The following is a 22,905-nucleotide window of genomic DNA, read 5'->3' as shown; positions in this document are numbered from 1 at the left end:
AAAACAGTGTATTCAGTAATTTTCCCTGACCTCAGCCTCTGGCCAGCGCATTATGACTTGTTCTTCTCTCTTGTGTTTGTGTGGAGCCCTGGTCATTAGCCAGGGTAAGAGAGCATCCTACGGCGTGCTGGGGAAGACAAGCCTACCCATGGTGGGATGATACTGACCTTTCACCCACATTTAATCCTCTGCCCATGCCCAGCCAATCGCTCTCCGACCAAACTGGGCACAAAACGAGAAAAACTAAAGTTCCAATTCACAGAGCTCATCCCACTAAGCCCTAAACTAGACCAGCAGCGCTTCTTAAACAATGGAGGAAGCCTTTAAATAGCTCATGGAAATGGGACTACTGAGTGATGGGATGACAAAAAAAAAAGTTTGGGTTAAAATGCACTCCCACTGTAAAGAAAAGACAACTCCTACATTGTTGAGGTGAAGAATTAAAAGTCAGAGATTCTCGCCCAAGGAAAGGCTCCGAGCATTTAAGACAAAGTGAAGGATGCAAAAGATAAAATAATGACTACTGTATGATCTACTACTTAAAAACTACCGAGCTTTAGTAAAAAAGTCCTCATGTTCCCTGCTCAGGGCCATGTGCTCACCCATTTTCCCTCTGCCCATTTATTTCCTCTTCACGGCAAAAGCACAGACTTGAGAAATCAGGGCAGGGGAAAGCACCACAGTAAATGGGTTAAAGATCTGTCTCGAGGGTTGTTAAAACTCTTCTTTAACACCAGCACCAGTTGAAGGATAAAGGATGGCAGGGGGAAAGTAAACCGCATCCGCCCATACTGTGAAACATGTTTCTGTGGAAAATTATCTGTTTTTTTTTTTTTAGTATCTCTCTCCATGACAGTTTCCCAGATACTCCCAGATGGGCTGCTTTGACAGCTCTCGGTAGGACACTGCAGTTCCATCCACAGGGTGTTCGTTTAGGTTGGAGCTAGATGGACACACTCCTGGGCAGGGTGCCACAACTTTTTAGGACTGTTTTGACTCATACCAATATTTTTCCATTATAAAACAGTAGTCTTTTTTTTTTTTCTCGCAGTGCCGTCAGATTTACATTGTTTTGACATTTGAGCACATTTCTCCACTTCCTTCTCTAGATCTTTTCCTCCAACTGGGAACCAGTATTTCCTGTCTAAGCAGTATTTCAAGTGCATTGTTTGTTTGACAACACTACTACGGTGTCTTGACCCTGTATTGACCTTTCACCTCCTCTGTGACCCTAGATGGACACCTTGGAGGCTCTGGGAGAGGAGATCAGTGGGATGGCGCGCTGCCCGTATGATGCCAAACATGCCAACGTCGCCCTGTTTGCTGGTAAGATCAAACCTGTGTATGTTGAACTGACAACTATTGTCATGTGCTTTCCAAACTTCAGTCTGTGTGCTGTGGCTTAACATTGGTGACAGTCTTCACAAGTTGCCATGAGGTGAAAATAGATTGTGTGTGTGATAGTGCCACCACTACTCATTGACTGCCAGGAGGCAAAAACATTAATCTTAATTCTCTCCTATGGGCACTTATTAAACACTGGAACATGTTTGAGCTAGATGGGAAAGTTGCATCTGTTTGAGCGAGGGGATTAGTTGCGGTTGTATTTAATATTGTTCTTAATACCCTGCGGTTTATCCTAATGGCAGTGCTCCGACAACATGTCAAAGAAGGAGAGCCAATCTGTGTTACAAGCACTAGAGCAAATCATCGAACTCTGGGCCACATTTGCTCTGTGTCAGGAACTCGCTGCTTATTAGAGCACTGTGGAAACACATCAGTAGTAAAGTGGGAACAGAAGAAGCAGAATCATCTGTCTCTCGCTTTTATAGTAGATTTCTGTCATCCCCTTTTGTCTCTTGCTCGCTGTTATTTCAAAATGCACAACATTGAAGACAAGTCGCAAACGGACGGGACCAGAATGAGTCAGCTTTCCGTTGGCGGGGTGCGATTCTTCTCATGCGAGGGACCCGCAGGCTGCTTAAGACATCCAGTCCCCATTCGTATTTGCTGTGAACTGATTTATGGCACTATTGATGAGCTGTCCCTGCCTGTTTAAAGCGGAGAAGGAGAGCAAACACGTAGCTTGACCAGTTAATGCGTAGCAGAGCTGCTTGGAAGGAGCTGGAAGCACTGAGTAATCAAGAGGGTTCCTCTGACTGCTATCCTTTCAATTATGTAGTTTGACTTTCCACTGTGGTTGAAGCCGAGGCGGGCTGAGGTCATGCCGGCGGTGGATTGTGAATTCGTGAAGCATGCGTGTGTACGTACGAGCATACGAGTGTGTGACTGTGGGTTTCTGTGGTGCTCCTAGAGAGGCGCTGTGCGTGCAGGGCTTCGGTGTTTGTTCGAGCTTTTGAAGAGTGTTTTGCGAGAGTGAGCAATTACAAATGTGCAGCATGTTCAAGTGTGTGTACAGTCCTGTTTGTTGTCCATCAGAGAGTCTCTTTGGTTTGTATGATTCATTCATTTTTCCAGGTCTGAGTTGTCTAAAAACATGTTTGTATATCTAGCCTCAGACAGCAGGAATCTCTGAGTGGCTTCATGTGTTTCTCCGTCTTCACTGAACTTCTCTCCCCTTCACTTTTTTTTCTCCTCTTTGTGGCTCTTTTTCCTCCCCCCCCCCTCTCTTCGTCGCTGTGTTCCCTCTCCAGATGGCAAGCTGTACTCGGCCACCGTAACAGACTTTCTAGCGATCGATGCGGTCATCTATCGTAGCCTAGGCGACAGCCCGACTCTGCGCACTGTCAAACACGACTCCAAATGGCTGAAAGGTGAGTATGGGACACACAAACAAAGTCGCTGCCGTTTAAAAGCACCCATGTGACTGAAACCTTTAGAAAACAAGGCCAGGGCGTGAACATGCATATTTTGTGTTTTTCTAAATTAGATGCTGTATGTGTCTTTTTACACCTCTGTATATGAATCTAGGTATGAGGAGTGGGAGCACTTATGCTAATGCTACACGCTCTGTTTGACACAGTCATTTTGCCAACCGGTCCTGGTAGAGTTGATGTAGCCAGGAAATTGCTGAGCCCTGGGGAGAAACAAACTCAAGTCCAGCCTGTCAAAACTCAATAGAGAGATCCTTCTTTCCTTGCATGCAAATTATTTCACTGATATGATGGATGATAGATTGAAGCACTCAAGGCTCACAGTCGCTGCTTTCTGCATAATATGACTGACGTTGTGCCTGTTTACTGTGAAATATGGTGTCAGAACTGCTTTGTCACGGCAAAGCGCCCCTTTTCTTAAAAAAACAACAACTAATATATATATATATATATATTTTTTTTCTTTTCTTCTCCTGCAGAGCCTTACTTTGTCCAGGCAGTCGACTATGGGGACTTCATCTACTTCTTCTTTCGGGAAATTGCTATGGAGTACAACACAATGGGGAAGGTAAGCGGAGGCTCCTATTTTTCGGCTATTGTTTGAACCCTAATGAGAGGTGACTTCCTATTTACAGACAGAATAGGGAAGTGCCAGAGGAAACTAACAGGATATGGGTGTATCACACAACTGGAAGGAGGCTTTGAGGAGTTGTAATGTGGCCAAGACATTTTTCAGGAGCAGATAAACACTGGGCAGGATGCGGGGCCTAAAATAGATTCAAAAAAGCAAAATCTGTGGATGTCTGGAGATCCTATTTTGAAGTCTAAATATATCGCTTGAATTGCACGTCCATGTTGACCTATCGTCTCAATGTTTCCCAAGAGGAATTCCACCCAAGTGGCTTTGTGAAACGAGACAAGGGTGGCAGAGGAGGGGTTGAAGTAGAAACAGGCTTTCCTCAGGTTTTTACACCAGGGGGACATTAACAGACATTTTTCCATTAATCTTCACAATTCATTTTTGGACCCTGACCTTAGAAAGTTTAATTGGACACCAGGTAGAAGAAAATGTGTTATGGAAATGAATCGCTCAAAATGTATTTTCCTGTATAAATGAAAGGCGACACTGAAGAGAGAGTCAGAAGAGAAGAGAAAGCACGAGATGGGAACAGAGCAGATGTAACGAGAATCACAGAAATAATGGATTCGCTGACAGAAGTGACAGGCATGTGTTATACAGGGCATGAATACAGATCAGACCTCTCAATCGGCTGGGTGTTTTGAAAGCAGTGTCGGTCTAATTATTCATGTGGCAGTATAGCTGATGGTGCAGAGAGTAATTTAACATTTAGGGAATGATATCTCTTCATTGTTATACAGTAGAATGGCCTTCCCTGACAATGTAAATAGTCAGCTCTGCTTAATGGCGAGCTGACAAATCCTCTGTGGCAACTTTGTCTTCGCTTTTGTTTTAATGTGGAGCGGTTAACAGTTGTTGCATTGTTGTGTGGAAAAATGCAAAATGATAAATATTTCATTACACAAGTGAATTAACAAGTAAGATATTTGTTCACTGTTAAGTCATTGATGTTATATACTGTATGAGTGTGTGTGAGTAACACACAGATAAACCGGTGTTTATCTGCAGGCAGTAGAAATGTGACACGCCGAACTGTTGTATGTAAAGCTGACATAATTCCACATTGAGTTTGACAGTCTCACCTGGTCTGTGTAATACCTTTTCTGTAATCTCAGCGCCCTGTAATCTCACAGCGAACAGGCCCGTGTGTGTGAGAGATCTCTCAGTAGAGGCTCTGTGTTTTTTCTTCATGCACATTTGTGTGTGTATGTGTTTAATATGAAGGTGGAGGGTTGTGGTGTATGCAAAGGCGAGGATCTGTGTATGTGTCTGTGTGTCCCTGTGTGTCTCTCTGTGTGCTTGTGTGTGTGTGTAGGGAGCAGGTTGATATGCATGTTCGCTCCCATTCACACTGTTTACTCTAGGCTGCAATTTCAGGTCAGGGTTAGATTTATTGCTGTTAAGTATAGTGTGACAACAACTAATTACAACACTGGCTACATGATCTTATGGCACAGTTGTAATTACGGCTCTGGCTCCTTTTTAAGGCTGTATGCTCTAAATTCTCTGTTGCCAAGTTGCTGACTGTTTAACATAGCGTATCAAACACACAAATTTACTCTTTGGTGTCTTTAATCTCGTATGAGGCGATGAAACAGCGGATAAAGACGCTGTGGTGTCTCCCAGAGATTTCCGTCATTCAGAGACCCAAACAGGGAATATCATTTAAAAGTTACTGGTGAGGTTCAAAGTCATTTCTTGAGGAAATAATCTCACTACAACTTTAACTGCTCCTCTATCACATATTTAAGTGTTTTTGGATGATAGATGAAAGTCAAGTCATAAGATAGAAAAGACTGAAGATATTTTTCCGTCTCCATCTGGACTTTCCCTAAACGCTCTTTTTTTGCTGGACTGCTAAATATTCAGTACAAGACACTGAGACTGCAGATATGACATATAAAACTCTGCAATTGAAATTTGACCTTTCACTGTGCGTCTCTTGTGTGTCAGGTGGTGTTTCCCCGGGTGGCCAGGGTTTGTAAGAACGACCGAGGCGGCTCACCCCGCGTCCTGGAGAAGCAGTGGACCTCCTTCATCAAGTCTCGGCTGAACTGCTCCATCCCCGGCGACTCCCACTTCTACTTCAACATCCTGCAGGCGGTGACAGACGTCATCCACATCAACGGGAGGGACGTGGTGATGGCAACGTTCTCCACACCTTACAACAGGTACACAGCAGAAAAAAACTGAACAAAGATGATGAAAAATATAACCGGTCTATCACACCGTATGAGGTTTGAGGTCAGCAGCTGATGGAAGTAATCTCTTGAGGTCACTTTTCTTCAGCCGTTTACCTTCTCTTGTCACAGATGGGTTCATGCGTGCCAACAACTTCTGCACTTTCCGCATATTAAACCAATTATCTTTCTCAGTTTGAAATACTTTTAAAATGCCCTCGATTCATCAACGTTATGACAGCCTGACCTTTGTTAATGTTGGTGCCGAACGCCTCTGCTGTGCCTCGTGCACTTCCAGAGACCACTGGGTCAACATTTACATCATCTGTCAAAACAGTTATGTTGCCCTTTCGACATGCAGGTGTTTAATTTTATTTTCCCCTTTTACAAATCGTATTCAGAGCTGCTTTCATATTCATAGGCAGAGGGAGTTTTTATCTAAATTGAAAATTACCACAAAGCCATAAAGCTTGGCTGATAGCTCGCACATATTGTAATTTTCCATTTTATGGCTGCTTTTTAGCAGATAAGACAATTGCTTGTGACAGTGCAATTGAGCATGGTTAATGGACATTAAAACCCAATGAAGCGGGGCCTCTGAAAATTTCTATAAGCGCCAGTTTTGATCCTGGCATTAATTTTCCATTTCATAGTCAGGGGGTGAAATTAGAGGGAGCACATCCAGACTGTAGGCAGCTCTCAGGGTTGGGTGTCGTTTAATTGTCTGTCTGGTTTGCTGCCTGGCCCATTCCCCTGCTAACCGGCCAACTCGCTCCCCATCACCATCTATCTGCCTTGTTAGCAGCTCAGTATGAAAAGACGTGCGACTGTCTAACTTTCTGTACATACCGACACAGCGGGTAATTATCATAATTTAGAAGCTAAGCCGAGAATTAACAGCTCTCTGACCTTGCTCTTTATAATACTGCCCTTGTGTATGCTGTCTCGCCAACGTCCAGTTGATGAGTCCCATGATGCAACAGCCAGAAAATCCAGCCAGCTGAGAGAGACAAAGATATTCCTCTTGTACAGAAAGTCTGATAAAGAATAACCTCTTCTTAGTTTTTGTTTCAGAGAGCAGATGCAGGGAAAATAGAAAAGTGTGTCAGCACGCTGCTATGCATTGATTCCACTCAGACGGACAGAGGCCAGTGGCTCCACAGCAATCACAAGAGGGTTTTTTCCCCCCCTTAAAGTGAATCGCAATAAGATAATCTGTTGTCCATATTTCTCGCCTAACAGTGGACTTGTGATGAACTCTGTTGCCTCGAGGGGTTTTGGGGAAACCCAGTCTTAAAGGGGATGGATAGAGAATGTGTGTCCTCATGAGGCTTAGCAGCCAGACACTATAACTCATAGACTATGACAGTGTATTCAGCACACACAGTCTAAGCTGATATAATGGCACTGAAACTACAATAGATTCAGAAATGAGGCTCAAATAATTCTATTAGGTGGTGGAAATTACACTTTTTTCAGCCACATAAAGTCTTTTTGGTACGGGTGAGCGTAGCAAGGATAAAGATCTTGACATCTCTTATTTTTCTCCTCTAGCAAAAGCTTGACAGCGCTACAAACCTGGCTGTGTCACCCAGTGTAAATATGGAAAAGCTAAAATGAGACATCCTGAAGGGATTTAACCCTTCTGAAAAGGGGGACTCTAAAACCTTCTCTCTGTCTCCTGGTGATAGTCCAGACTTGGAAAGGTGTTTCTTTGATGTGCTCTGTCAAGGGGATTGTTTATGTGTTCTTTTTTTTCTTGTGGCAGTATCCCAGGCTCGGCAGTGTGTGCCTATGACATGGCGGAGGTGGCCAACACATTCACAGGGCGTTTCAAAGAGCAGAAATCCCCAGACTCCACCTGGACACCGTTTCCTGAAGAGAAGGTTCCTAAGCCAAGGTACAACAGCAGTTAATTAACCAGACATACACACACACACACACACACACACACACACACAGGCATAGACATGTTCACACGCTCTCACACACTAGCACACAGATTTAACACAGTACATTCTGTCACATCCTTTTTCTCTCTCACACACATACGATATATGGCCCCCAATGTCAATGCACAAGACTTGTTGAATTATAATGTGTTAATAGCACCACAAGTTTAACTCGTGTTGCGTCATTTTTTTTATACATCCCTCCCTTTTTTCGTGGGAGATTACACATCCTATGTCACATTGCGTCACATCCACACACTGGTTGCACAGACACACTCCCACAGATGCCACATTTTTTTCACAGTCCTACCCCCAGCCCATTACCTCACCTCTCTCCCCCCTCACGCAGTTACATTAAAGAAGGGCTCACTATCAACAAATGAAGCATGAGATCATTTTACAGATGGCTGGCTAATTCCACAAATGCACCAGCCCGATCAATCTCCCATCTATTGCTTGCTAATTAGCGCGCCAAGAGCTGCTCTCTTATCCTCTGGGAAAAAAAAACAGATTTACTACAAAGATCTGGGCCATGATAATTGTTGGTACCCTGTGCGGGTGTGTGCGTGTGTGTTCCCATATGGCTGTGGAGGCGGCACCTCCCCAGCAGAGAGCCTGTACTTTTACTCTTTTTGCGTTCATCTCCATTCATCGTGTGAATATGTGCGAGTTTGCCTGCTCCCGTCAATTAGCGTGTAATTACTTGCTTATGTTCAACAAGTTCAGACGTTGCAAAGATCAGATATAGCCACCGTTGTTTCTGATGTGATTGATTTCATTTCCATCCTCTGCTGCGTTCAGACCTTTCATCTTCAGGCAAACAGACGGAGAGCTGTAACAATGCCACCCAGGTCCGGCCCTGCAGCAGACTGTTCCTCCATGTGTTACACTCTCATACTGAATCATTTACAGATTTTCGTATTTAAGAGATGTCTGTTTCCGCTCTGCTCTCCATATGTCTGCAGACATAAATGTTGCTACAGCAAAGAAAATGTTATAGCACTGGCTGTTACTTTTTTTTTGGTGACAAATGGTTCTGCAAATGTTGCAGTTTACTAATCATCAGTTTGTGGATTGATTTAACATGAGCAGCAGCTGACTTGACATCATCTGTGAGTTTTCTCATATTTCCGATGAGCTTGAATGGCTAAAAATTTCTTTTGCATGGTTCTACCATAACCCTTTCTGTCGCACATGCTGTATGAAAGGCAAAGCAAACTATATTTGCCCTTGAATTTGTTCTTTGTATGGATTTTCATTTATGCAGGGTTTTCCATTATACTATACTATACTATACTTACTTTTTTTTTTTAAGTGATGATGTATGTATAAGAGGGAGAGATGTCACAGAAACATGAAGATACCACTTTCTTATGTACACAGAAATACACACACACACACACACACACACACACATATACATACTGTATATTTTGGGGTTTGGTTCTGACATTTTGACAGCATCTGACATTCAGTGGCTGGCGGGCTAATATTTCTATGGCCTGGTGTGGATTATGTGGTGTGGCAGGGTATCAAAGACCACGCAGTAAAGGGTTTTTTACAAGCTCTCAGAGGTGAGATGCCTGCAAAGGGGATATGCTATCAAAAGCAGCTTCTCTTTTACAAGCAGCTCACCAACTCCCTGTAAAAGGATCAGATAGATAGAATGTCTCAGTGCTTTACCTCAGGTTCAGAGAAAAGAAGACATCCTATGTCCTCTGCTCTGACCAAAGCCTCTTGGAATGAGAGTTTAGTAATTTAGAGCTACACTCTCATTGATTTAAGGGAGGTAGAACTTACTCGTATTGGCTGTCTTGCCTTGAAGAATCGCCCACCCCCACCCATCCACTTCATGGTCAATTTAGTGTTTTTTTTCTTTCTGTTCTTCTCCCTCCTTCTCCTCTCCCATCATCCGTTCTCCTCCTCCTCATCACCATCATCCTCTTTCCTGTTCTCCATTTGCAGGCCTGGCAACTGCGCCGGCACTCCATCCATGGAGAGGTACAAAGTATCCAATGAGTTTCCCGACGACACACTCAACTTCATCAAGATGCATCCTCTGATGGACGAGGCCGTGCCCTCCATCGCTAACAGGCCCTGGTTCCTCAAGACCATGGTCCGGTACGTATTACACACTCCAAAGGCCGTTGTCATCAGAGGTTTATGAGCCTCTTCAACTCAGGACAATAATTATGTGTAGTGCTGCGCTGAGAGTCGGACGGTCTCATTAAAACACAGTAGTACTCCACCGCAAACTAGCCACTGACCTATTTCCACTGGAAACTGATATAGACCATATACCAGACTGCAGACCTCTACTATACTATGCTGTACTATACTATCATCCTCCCTGACTGTGAAGCAGTGCAAGTAAACAGTTTTAATTCTCTTTGATGTCTGGATGTGTGTCCTTCATGAGGTTTTGGCAGTGTTTAGTCTTTGTTGCAAATTGCTTGTTTAAATCCTCTGACGATATTTCAAAGAGAGGACACTGGAGTAAAAAGTTTTTTTTTTTTTTTTCTGTGGTTGGTTTCTCTCCCGACTCTTTTAGAGTTGAGCCCATTTCCCAAAAGCCAGTGCACTGTGTGCTGATACTGTTTGATCATAAAGGTCTGCCTGACTTTAAGCTACACTTCACACAGACATTTCAGGCAGCCTCTGGGGGGAATACGACAGCATACCGCCACCCCATCGGCAGTGCAAAACTAGCTGACAGAGCATTTGGTGAAAAGTTAAAAAAAAAAAAAAAAAATCTAGTTTTTCATATGGACCTGGTTCCCATTTGCAGCTGTTGGAGATTTAAGGTCAGGAGTGCTTGCCAGACCCTTGACAAGCCTCAGTGGTGGTAAGATCATTTTAAAGATGAGATACATAGAGAATTCTTCCTGGGTTTTACAAATTATTTGCGTCGTATCACATCTTGCAGCTACTTTGCTGAGGTTTGACCTACATACTGTGCAGGCTTAGTCTGAATATGAAGAGCTTTTATCAAGGTAATCCCTACAACTCTCTCTGTTCATTAGTGCTCCATATCATGCAGCCATGTAATGAATAACACAGTGTTTCTGTCTTTACATAATCAGCAATCAGACAATTTTATTTGGTTTGAAATGACACCACAGTGAGCAGCGCATTGCATGCAAGTCAGAGGCAGTAGTTAAAAGCATTATGTAAGCTCAAATAGCATCATGAAGGCATATGAGGTGGAAGTGAGAGTGAGGTCTGTGATAATTATCACAGTCTTGATAGATGTGATATATCATTCTTCAGCTGAAATCAGCTGGAAACAAACATCAGCAATAGACACACCACAATATTCAGCAAGAGGTTTTGCTGCAAATTTGAACAAGCTTTTCCTGTCCTGAGCCTGGCCGTGCTGTGGCAGGGACCTCAGCTGGCTGGACACGGTGATCCACATGGAGGAGGGAGACACACTGAAGAATCCCCCTCTTGAGATTTGTATTAGCCCGAATAGCAGACACAGTGAATGTCTCAGTCCTTGAGATTGTATTATTTCTCTGAGATCAAATCACATTGACACGGTCCTTAGAGCGGCTGTTATGCTTGAAGAGATCCAAACTACATTAGACCTTCAGACTGCTGTTGCTGTTGATTGGATAAAGCCATTGACACAAAGCATAGAGATATTCGGGAGATGGGATAAGAGGATGTGACCTTGCGTGCTTTTTAAATGGGCTCTTGGTGTAAACCGTTATTGAGGTTAAATTTACATGAATCACATCCAAAATAAGTTCTCCTTCAGAATTATGAATATTTTACCACTGTGTAGCGTTTGGCAAACACAAGAAAACCATTAATGAGGGTGAAGGTGGACTTTCTAGATTTTAAGATAAGCCCTCGTCTTTAATCTTTGAATTCAGTCTACTTCAATAAAAAGTCATGAAAACAAGCATTTGCATAATACAGGCTGATGAGTCAATATGTACCTTTTTGAAAACTTGAGGAGTTTCTTGGCCCTGGAACTAATTGAGAGATAGATTACGGCATCTGTGATGTGATGAAATCATACGGTAAAAGTACATAGCCTCAAGTGAAAAGGCTGTTTCTTAAAACCTGTTCTTATTATTTGATCCATCTGAATTTTATTTCTAACCCCACTAAGCTTAAAAGGGCACCAGTCCAAAACACACTGACAGGCAGGTGTCTCATTTGCCAACTTGAATCTACTTGTTATCTGCATGTTTTTTTCTCTACAAGTAATGGAATGAAAATTGAGTTTTATGCCCCTCCGCCTGGTGCTGAGCCAAGTTGTGTGACCAGCAGCTGTGAATTAGAAAAAGTGTGTGTAGCTTTCACAACTGTTGTCTGTTGCATGAACAACTTCTTTTGTCGTGTTTTTCTTTGAGCAGCCATCTGACATGCCCTGTGGCAATCTGATTGAGTTTAATGAAATAACAATCAGTTAATGAGATAAATAAAACAGTGTAATCTCCCCTGCTGTTCCGTCTTTGCTTTTAGATCTGACATGACTGATGGGTGGCAAACGGATTTATTGATTATATAATGTTTGGGAAATTATATTCGCCCAGTTTTCATTATTCTTATGTCTTTCTTTTTCTAGTTATTAGTATTTTTTTATCAATGCAATTTTAATCTCATAAGAAAGTGGTCCAGAGAAGAGAGAAAGAGTACTGTAGTGAACAGTAAGATTTACACTGAATCCCTGCTTGTGTCCTTCATAACCATCTGTTGCTCCGTTAGGTGGCAAACTGGCTCCTCTGTTGGCTGGCAAAAAGAACATCAACCAACTGATTAACTGATTTATTTTTTACTTGTTACAGGTATCGTCTGACACGTATCGTGGTGGACAATGAGGCGGGTCCTCATAAGAACCACACAGTGGTCTATCTGGGGTCTGAGAAAGGCATCATCCTCAAGTTCCTGGCCAATATGAACAGTGGCTTCCTCAATGACAGCCTGTTCCTGGAGGAGCTCAACGTCTACAACCCGGACAAGTATGTAGCTCTGGTCGGATTATGTGTGTGTGTGTGCGCGCGCAAGAGATGGATAGAAATAGAGAAACACATGGATACAGTTGCTACAAACGAAAGGAGGTCAATTTTTGCATATGTGTGTGTTATAGAGAGAGAGTATGTGTGTGTGTATGTCATTTTGCATGTTTCCAACCATCTCCCAACTCAGCCAACCCGCCAACCCACCAGCTCCATCAGTACCAGTCAGTTCCCCCGACCCAAGCTGCACAGTGAAGCCAGCCAACCAGATGGCTACTCTATCATTTAAAAGAGTTTTATCAGGTTACACTCTGTCCAACCACAGCTACTAAATTAAAGACATGGACCCTAAGGCTCTGGATAGCGTAGCGCTGTGGTTCCCGACCACAGCCGTAGTCCAGCTCCTCCAAAATCATTGGCTGATTAAAGGAAACACACACATACACACACGCTCACACACCGAGGTCTGTGTTTGTCTTCAGAGGCAGCCTGTGATCTCCCACTAATACATTACACGGCTGTTGGTACATGTATGGATGTGACTGTGAGTGTGTGCTCGTGTGCGTGTGTGTGTGTGTGTGAGCTGGGTACGGTGAGGTGAAGCGAGTTGAGCATTGTTGTGTAGCTGGAATAGGAGCGAATAAGGAAAAATCAACCACAGTAGGACCCTGCCAAAGCAAATATTTAGTTGAGGGGTAATGGATGAGGGGGAACGAATGGCAGTACAAACAGAGGAGGGAAAGAGAACTGAGGTGAAACTCGGAGAGGGGAGATGGAAAGAAGCAGAGGGGTGAAATACTTTATTGTATTGGACAACCAAGAAGAAGAAGGGAAGGCGAGTGAGGACTTGACAGGAGGGCTTTCAAGGTTACCGCTGTTTGTTATCCAACATGCTGCGGCCATGTGACGAGCCTTATGGAGTGGGGATGAAGGGCAGGCTCTGCCCTGTTTTCCCTCCCCTCGTTGTGTCTCCTTCTTTCCTCCTCTCTGTTTTTCCTCTCTTTGTTTTCTTCTCTGTCTCTGTGGCTGAGGCCGAGCATTCGCCGGCTGCTGGCCATCTGGCTCCGGTCGTGTACAGTAAGTGACTTTGCCTGCTTCTCTCGCTGGCTGGCAGGATCAGCACAGGCCCGACTGCCGTGCATTACCCAGTGTAGATGGACTCTAAGCCCTAATTGAGAGCGTTAATGCGGGACCAGAGCTCTGCGAAGGGGAGATTAAATCCCAGGAGCTGGATGGTGGGATGTAGAGAGGAATGGATGGAGAGAAGGGATAGAAAGATGCTTGACATGCCCCGAGGGATTAGGGTGTGCTCCTATGGGGCTGACGAGACAAAGAAGACTAGCGGGGATGGAGGAATGGAAGAATGGTGGAGCGAGAGGAGGGGCGGGGGCGAGTTGGTGTTAGTGGGTTTTACAGTTAAGTGCGGTGTTATTGCTGACTGCTCACAGTGCCCATCTGTCTGTTTATCTGTTGTATCTGTATCACCCCTTTTTTATCTCTCTTTATCTCCCACTCTGTTCCTGACCTCATGTTCTCAAGTCCAGCATTACTGTATCTCTTCCCTGTCTGACCTCGCAGTCTCTTTCTGCCACATCTTAATCTCTCTCTTTTTTATCTCTTTAAGTGAACTGTTAAATCTCATTTTCTAACTTCTTCCAACTCTCCTTGCCAACTTTTTTATTGGACCTTGTGCCAAAATAGTTGAAGGAAAGACAGAATCAATCGATTTTTTTCACCCTCTTCTTCGTCTTTTTTTTTCTTTTCCTCCCATAGGTGCAGTATAGACGGTGTGGAGGACAAGCGCATCATCGGCATTCAGATCGACAGCAAGAGTCATGCTCTGTGGGTCGCTTTCACCTCCTGTGTGGTTAAAGTGCCTCTGTCTCGCTGTGAGAAACATGGAAGATGCAAGAAGTGAGTTTGATTTTCACATGCTCAAATCCCCCTTCAGGGAGTGAAACAATATTTCAGTGTGCAATATAACGAGGAGCTAATGGTGTATGTTTTTGTCTTCCAGGTCCTGTATAGCCTCCAGGGACCCGTATTGTGGTTGGGTGTCAGAAGGAGCCTGTAGACAAGTGGTTGGCAACATAAAGTGAGCAAACACAAACACCTACGAGTTGCAAAGTGGGAGGAGACATTTTGGCATCCAGTGCTGTGGAAGTAAAAACTCATTTTATGCATAGACAAAGTTTGGCGAGTAGCAGTTTGCACAGTTCCAAACCATGGGTGTGCATGGAAACAAAATTTTGTGTTTTGTTGTGTACCAGCATGTCAATTACATATCTTAAAATACTGCTCAATATGCTGGTAAGCTAAATATTATACTTTGCAGCAAATTGATTTTTAAAAAAGTTAATATTTGTTCACTTTTGAACTCTCCATGAATTTAAGAATAATTCAGCAACCATTCAAGTTCCCAAATGCTGCAAAGGCTTGCCCAGACCTGGCATCAACATGCATCTCAGGTGATTCACTCACAAGTGAGCAGCTTTAAGCACACCCCCCTGACACCTGGCATTAAAATGCATCTCCACATGCGTCTCCAGTGACTACTTGTGATTGGATCTCACCTCCCTGCTCTATATGCAAATAAACATGTACATCACATCTATTAAAGATCAAATGTGTTGTTAGTTTAGCCAGTGAAAGAGAGAGAGAAAGAGGCAGATGGATTGAGCAGAGCACAGAGGAGCTCAGTGGATCAATGCGCTGCACTCAGCTCTACATTGAAATAAGATTTTACACATTCGAAATACAGTATAAGACGAAAAAATAGGACAAAAAATAAATAGATAGATATAAAATAAATACATTGTGGTCAAACAAATAAATTAACGTATGGGAAACTGATAATTTATTCCAGTTCATTAGACCTCAGTGCATCCTCAGTATGCATTGGATGCTTACATTACACACCTGCACCTATTGTTGTCCCTTTGTGATCAAATCACCTGAGATGCGTAGTTACACTAGGACAGAACGTGAGCGTGTTACAGTGCTGTTTGGAAAGATCTCCTGAGGCCCATAGGATTCAGGATTCATTTATTAAAGACTGCAGAATTTGCTTTTGTTACAGCATAGCAGCACATAGTTCTGTGTTGGCAGAGACAGACATTACATCAAACATTACACATACACATTATACATTATACACATAGACAAAGGTTAGAGGTGAGTGGAATTTAGTGACCTGATGGCAGTGGGAAAAACTGGGTTGTCTTTGTTGATATGGACCTTCCGTGCAGCGCCTGCCAGAGGGCAATCAGAAATGATCTCATGTGGTTTTGTTATTGTGCGTTTATGGTAAATTGGGTCAAGTGATGGGAGGGGGGTGCCTATAATTTTAGATTTTGCTTTTTTATATAATGCGTTGGAGTTTACTGCGTGAGTGACTGTCCGGACTACCATACCGTATCGTAGGTATCGTAGTATGTCAATCCACCCTGTGTACAAAACTGAATAAAACACAATCCCATTGGTATTGCTCCAAACTGTCGACCACACCCTTAACCAATGGGGTAACTTAAACTCTCTTTAGACATTTTGAAATTGATTGTACTCACCTAGCAACATCCTGCATGGAATCTGCATTATTAATGAATGCTCTTTCGTCACAGCTACTGTACAATACAGCAAATGTATTAACCATTGTCCAGGTTCATGTTTTTAGCTCTGAGAAGCCATTATAATGCTGAACGATCAGAAAAAGCCAGAGAAACATGTGGTTTATAAGCAAGTTTTATAAAACATTATCCCACCTTTTTTTTTGTCATGCCTGGTGGCATTCCCCTCTCGATTTGTCGTGTCTATGATCTTTCTAATTTTATGGTGAGTAAATGCAATTTCCTCCCGCTGAAAGGGCTATTGGAAGGATGAATGGAAGGAAAGTGTTGCTAGCCCCAGGCTTGGGGTTGGGTACGCAGAGCTGGGGAAATCTCAATGGTCACGGTAACTATAATTTGTGGCTGTAGTTATGACACAGCACCAGATTATGCTTTCTGAACAAACAGCATATGGAGTTTTGTGGTGGGAAAAAACATTTTACCGATGAAGTCATAACAAAAGGACCAGTGCTCTGATGGCTATTTGACTTTGATTGAATTTGATCCCCCTGCTGCAAAACGATCGGTCCGACAAGGCAATCAACCAAAAGGCGCACGTACATACTCAAAACACGCAGAACAAAAACACCGCCCTGTTATTATTCTGAGAAGCTGAAGCAGTGAACTGTTCTGATTGAGTTTCCACTTTGGAGCCGGAGCTGACACAGTGGCATTAAAGGGGGCAGATGACCTCGCTCTGTTACTGTACAATATTTTTAAGTGAGAGGGGTGGGGGTGGAGGATTAGGCCCGGTAGGATCTGTTGGTGTGTGGCGAGCTATTCAAAGCATTTGCCAGGCTGGACAGAAGGAGGGATGAAACGAGGGAGGGGAGAGTCAGAGGCATTTTGGTGTTAAATAAAAAGGTTTGCTCAGACAAACAGGTCCCTGCAGAGAAGAGACTTCTCTTTCTCATCACCAGTCTTTCTTTTACTCATTAATTTAAAAACCCTTTTCCAACTCTATACCTCTTCTTGTGTTTCCATGTCACCAACTTAACCAGTTACCTATCATCTTATCCCCATCCCTTCTGTGTTTCTATTTTTATCCATCTCTGTCTTTCCTCTGACACATTATTTCTCTCTTGCATGCGTCCCCTCCTTTCTTCTTCCATCTGGCCCCGGTGTTAGCGTGCCAGCTTTCCCTTGTGGAGTTATGCCTCTTATACCTACTGCCTATAAACAGCTTGCACTCTGGTCTCCTGCAATATGGTCCCCAGTCACCCCCTGTTCATGCAAATGATTGCATATGAATCTGTATGGTTGTTAATATGTAAACCAGGCACATGACTGTGTTTCACTGACAACAGATCAGCATATTCATAATCATTTGTTAATTATTAATGCCATTGTCAAAGTCACTGACCCTCACTTCTTCCTGGATTAGAGGTGGGGTTTTTATCAAATCTGCAGGCCTCTGATTATTAAAGTGTAGGAGTTTACTGCAGGTATTCCTTGGTAAATCAAAGCCATGAATCAAAATGAATGGGCGCCTTTGAGGAAACATTATACAGACTTGCTTTACGCTATACGTACAGTATATTAAATCCCTGGTAGCCAATCTCTTATATGAATAATTAATGTTATTATGCCTGACCTGCATTTCAGCAACCAAGTCCCCTCTGTGCAACCACACATCTCACATAATAATCACATCTAATATAAAATGTGGCTCTTGGCTGCCTCCAGTTATGTACAGTTTGAATACGATTTAAATATGCATTATATGGTTGCAGTGGGATCTTAACTCTGAGCTGAACCGTCTGTAGTGTCACAATTGAAAACACACTGCACTTCTTACGCGGCTGCTATGGGACATGAACCCTGTAACCGAGGGTTCACACTGTAGTTCATTCGCTTTCCCATGTGCCAAGTAAGGGCCAGACGCCATATCTGTAGTGTGACTACTCATTGTTAATTCATCTAAACATTTTCATGGCATCTCTGAGAGGAAAATCCAGCAGATACCAGGAGAGCCTGAACGGTATTTGTGTTTAGACAGGTTTAATTGTGCAACTCTGCGTCTGCTTTGTGATTATGATTGTGTATGATAAGCAAATCAGATAAGCAGATTAAATGTACCCACAGAAATGAAAAGCGGATGCCACTTGAGTTGTTTGTGTGGCTGCTTTTGGAGGGAAATTGGTTATCAACAGGGTAAAATTCACCATCTCCATCCCAATTAAGGTTCTGTCAAACTGGAGGAAAAGATGACTACAAAATAAATGGATGAAATTTTCCAATCACCCCCATGAAAATAAATATACATGAAGTATAGACTTTGACTTTGTTTCTGATTCGAGAGCGTAACAGCAAAAATCCAATTGTATATTTAAAATCTCCCGCACCTTTCCTCATTGTCAGGTTCACGCTTTAAGCTCAGATCGGGGAGGATAAGGGATGGGTGATGCTGTTTTGGAAAAATCATTCGTCTTCATGCTATAATTGTGACCAGTGAAGGGTGAGGAAGATGAGAGGCGGGTGAAAAGGCAGGAGGAGGAGGAGGAGAAACAGCGAGGAGGGAACGAGGGGGGTAGCTGAGGAGGACTGTGAAAAGCTGTCATGCGTGACTGTGATCCTGGTTGACAGTTGGTCCGCTCTGTTTCACAGATCTCCTTACTGCCTGCTTGGTGGTCTTTCAGGAAGAAAACAGGTCTCTGTGCAGATTGCATTAGAAAATAACATCTCTGAAACGCTCTCCCTCTGTGTCATATGATGGCCCTCAAGCATGGTTACCCCTCACTTCCCTGGTCTTGGCCCATGTGATGGGGCTATTGCCTCATATCTCCACTGGAACCTAGATGATGTCAGCTGCAAAGAAATGGGAGAGAGGATTAATCAAAGTGAAGTGCTGATAAAAAAAAAAACAGTATCTCCTTTTGTAAAGTTTTTCCTCGTGGTTAAACATTCTGCAAAATATTTTCTGTCTTGCCAAGAGAGTAAGATGAGAAAATCTCTGTTCGCCTATCTTAGCATCAAGACTGGAAACTCAGAGAAGTAGCTAGCTTGGCTCTGTCTATGCAAACAACATCGGCGATCCAACAAATGAATCATTCGTTTTTATTAGCTCATCAGTTATCAAGCTAGCTGTTTCTCCCCACTCTTCTCAGTCTCTGTGCTACGCTAAGCTAACCAGCTGCTGTCTGTAGCTTCATTTATTGATATGAGAGTTGTGTTAATCTCATCTAACTCCTGGCAAGAGAGCAAACAAGCAACAAAAAGTCATTTTTTAAAAAGCGATACAACATAAAATAACTGTTTTTATTAGAGCCAAATAAAACATAAATCTATTTGTATCAACACTATCGGCAGCGAGGCCTGTGCCAGCTATGGATTTACTAGCCTGCCAGTTTTCTTCATAACCACTGATTTTAGGCCTCCAGGGTACCCGATAGGTGTTCTTTGATTTTGTTCCAGTATAGGGCTCTCTGCAGAGTACACACTGTGCAAGCATAGGGTATGCTGTGTTTGGAGCTGTTTTTGAAGTAGCCTTCCTATAGCTTTGTTACTTCGTTAGGTGTGGTGAGCCCGCGTTTGGCCTGGCCTGTTTTCCACTGCTGACCATGATGTCTCTGTTCCCCGCAGATCAGCCTTTGAGCAGGACGTGGAGCATGGTAACACAGATGGCCTGGGAGACTGCCAAAGTAAGCAGGCCCTCTTCACTCTTATCTTTCCTCCTCTCCTCCATACCCCCGCCCCCCCCCCCACACCCCCACCATTCCTCTCTTCTCTGTTAACTTGGTCTCCCTCTTCTCTCCGGCCCTCCGTTTCTTTCTTCGCTGCTGTCACCTCTTTCTCCCCCGTCTGTTCCGCCCTCACAATCCTCTCTTTCAGCCTCTTCCATCCATCTGTCCCTTTCGGCTCTCATCCTCCCCTGTCCTTCTCCCGCCGTTTCTCTGGTCCCCCGGTCAATAGAGTGCTGTGTCCCATTGCGCCAAGACCTGGTTCCTTCTTGCAAATGACTACAAAAACACAACCCAAACATTCAGCGACACACAGAGAAGGGATCTTAACTTGTGCGCAGTCACAGGGCTCATTTTGAAACATTAAACAAGACGGGGCTCTCAACCCAGTCAGAGCTTTGAACGGTCTCGTTTAATCTACTACACAGGGAATGGCACATATGTATATTTGATCTTTTCATGTCCAGAGTTACTGTTTGAAAATGTGATGCCCTGTTGATATTCAACTGAGCTGCTCAGCTTGCAAAATAAACTTCAAAACAATTTGACATTAAATCACTCATCATAGTCCATTTCATCTCAAAGTTGACTGTTTACCCAGAGTAAATGATGGCTGTGCATTTTCACTTCAATTTCATCAGGATGTTTAGTCAAGGGAAACCATAGTGTAGGACCTTTATTAGCTGTAGAGGCCATATAGATCACCTGTGATTAAAAGTTAAGAGACTATCGGACAGCCAGTCGATTCTGAATTACTTTAAAAGTCATGGCTTTTGTTCATGTTAAAGCGTAAGATCTCTGTGCTGCATGCAATAACACGTTTCCCTCTCTTCTCCTTCCAGATACCTTCGTGGCGCTGAACGGTAAGTATTTCACATAAACTGCATAGGCAATCAAAAAAATAAAATAAATAAAGTAAAAAAAAAAGACAGGAGCTGCATTTCATCTCCCCAGACTCTTTAACTTCAGCCACACCTCTTCGTCTAGTCAATCAATCATTCCCTCTCAAGGAAATGAAAACTCCTCCCACACGTGTAAAGAGGGTTTATTAATGACTCAAGGCTTTAACTGAATTCATTTCATTCCTTCTTTTTGATAGACGTTCCTTCCAGTTACGAAGGTAATGAAACATTAAGGCACGGTCGGTAAATTTCACTTCTCGTAGTGTTTCCTCATCCAGCCCCTTTGGTGTTTAGAATAAAGGATGTAGAGTTAGAAATTCGAAAGGTAGAATTAAAAGCTTTTAATGTGGATCCTTTTTATAATAGTTCTGTTACACCTTCCCTCCCGTTATACCCCCCTCCTTGCCCTTTCCCCTGTATCCCCTGTGCAGTAACATTGATTAGCCCTGACCTTTGCTTGACTAATTGGATGGATCTGGTTGTTGGTGGTTTAAGGCCTTGACGGTGAAGAACTGCCTCAACATGCACATTAAACGGGACATGTGTCAACAGAGAGACAGAGAGATTAAATTGGCCTGTTCGGAGTCGGCATAGATCAGATACGTTTCTGCCAACTGCGGCTGAGCATGTGCAGTTGGCAGAGACTCTGCGCCCAGTTAAAGATGCTTGACTCAGAAAGGCTGATGTAAACATGCACCGACATTTTTAGTCCTGGTTTATTTTGTGCAGATATGTTCCCTCTCTTAATAAAAACATAACACAATATCACAATCGCAATTGGCTGCTGGCTGATTGATACCAATTTCTTTACTCAGGACCGATAAACAGATGTGATTACCCTGCAGCAAAGTCACTCCTATCCATCGCACCCACACCTACGCGCACATCCACCTTATTTTTATCTAATCGTAGGGTGCGCTAGTTTGGTTTTCACTGACTCTCCCTCTCCCTCACTCTCTCTCTCTTTCTCTCACACATGCACACACATAGACACATACCTTGCAGCTGCCAGATCAAAACAGTCAGATACATACAGAAAGACAAGAATAGACATTTTGAAGTCGTTCCAGAAAGCCCAGCGCTCGCTCTCTCTCTCTCTCTCCCACCCCCCTGTGGCTGTACCCCCACTGTGATTCTCCCTCCTTTTGGAGATCCAGGGTCACAGAAAAAGCATCTGTGTTGGTGTGTACCCCTGTAGTGCTGAATATGCTTCCACAGGCTTGGCTATGTGTCTCTAGATGCACACACACACACACACACACACACACACACACACACACACACACACACACACACACACACACACACACACACACACACACACACACACACACACACACACACACACACACACACACACACACATAGATAACACCCAGTTTACAACCCCCCAAACAAAGTCTCAGCCATTGCCCCAGAGCCTCTCCATCTATCTGTCAGTGGTTGATATGGATTTGAAGATAAATAAATGCCCCTTCTCCATTCTGCTCTCCTCTACTCCAGACTAGACACTGTTGCCTCTCTTTTAATCTGCAGAAAGAGAGGGGATGTGCATCCGTCGGCAGTTTAGGGCTTTTCTCCCCCCCCCTCGATCCGTGGAGGAGCTCTGAGGCCCCGAGTTCTCTCTCTATGTGTGTCATCTGCCTGAATTGCACTTCCCCTGGCGGTGGGGGAATGAATTATAAAATAGGCCTGTCACACTAATCTCTCAGCCTTGGGCCAATAGTTAAATAAATCATTTTAATGATTGCCACGCCACACGGAGGATGAGGAGGAGGAGGCGGCTCTGGGTGGTGTTGTGTGCGGGTGTCTGATGTGCGTATAGTCTACCAGCAGCGTCAATGTTAGCCTCCTAAAATGTCTCCCCATCTTCAAACCCGACCATAAACACATATTGAAAAGGCACGCGCACATCTGCAAACACACAAATATGCACACACAGACAGGCACAAACAGACACACACACACATACATTGCTGTCACCTCCCCTGTAGAGAAAGCGTGTTAAATAGGGAATAGGGGGCTGAGCTCCACAGAGGATGTTGATAAAAGTGTTGTCACTCTTCATCAAGGGAAGATTTTTTTTTTCTTAAATGTGGGGCTTAAATACATTATATTAAATACAATATATATCTTGTG

General features: G+C 43.5%; 1 protein-coding gene across 1 annotated transcript in view; it reads left to right on the top strand.

Moving 5' to 3' along the window:
* Positions 1-22,905, top strand: part of sema6a (sema domain, transmembrane domain (TM), and cytoplasmic domain, (semaphorin) 6A) — a 103,855-nt gene that overhangs the window by 65,019 nt on the left and 15,931 nt on the right. The window contains exons 7-17 of the mRNA XM_083979603.1: positions 1,236-1,326; positions 2,655-2,774; positions 3,314-3,402; positions 5,428-5,645; positions 7,423-7,554; positions 9,572-9,727; positions 12,409-12,582; positions 14,353-14,493; positions 14,597-14,674; positions 19,767-19,825; positions 20,707-20,727. Coding sequence (XP_083835729.1) covers positions 1,236-1,326; positions 2,655-2,774; positions 3,314-3,402; positions 5,428-5,645; positions 7,423-7,554; positions 9,572-9,727; positions 12,409-12,582; positions 14,353-14,493; positions 14,597-14,674; positions 19,767-19,825; positions 20,707-20,727 — 1,279 coding nt within the window. The remainder of the gene's footprint in view (positions 1-1,235; positions 1,327-2,654; positions 2,775-3,313; positions 3,403-5,427; positions 5,646-7,422; positions 7,555-9,571; positions 9,728-12,408; positions 12,583-14,352; positions 14,494-14,596; positions 14,675-19,766; positions 19,826-20,706; positions 20,728-22,905) is intronic.

Source organism: Trachurus trachurus, assembly GCF_905171665.1.
Source record: "Trachurus trachurus genome assembly, chromosome: 9".
In the NCBI taxonomy this organism is placed as follows: domain Eukaryota; kingdom Metazoa; phylum Chordata; class Actinopteri; order Carangiformes; family Carangidae; genus Trachurus; species Trachurus trachurus.
Note: the sequence above shows the minus strand (reverse complement) of the source record. Positions and strands in the feature narration are given on the sequence as shown.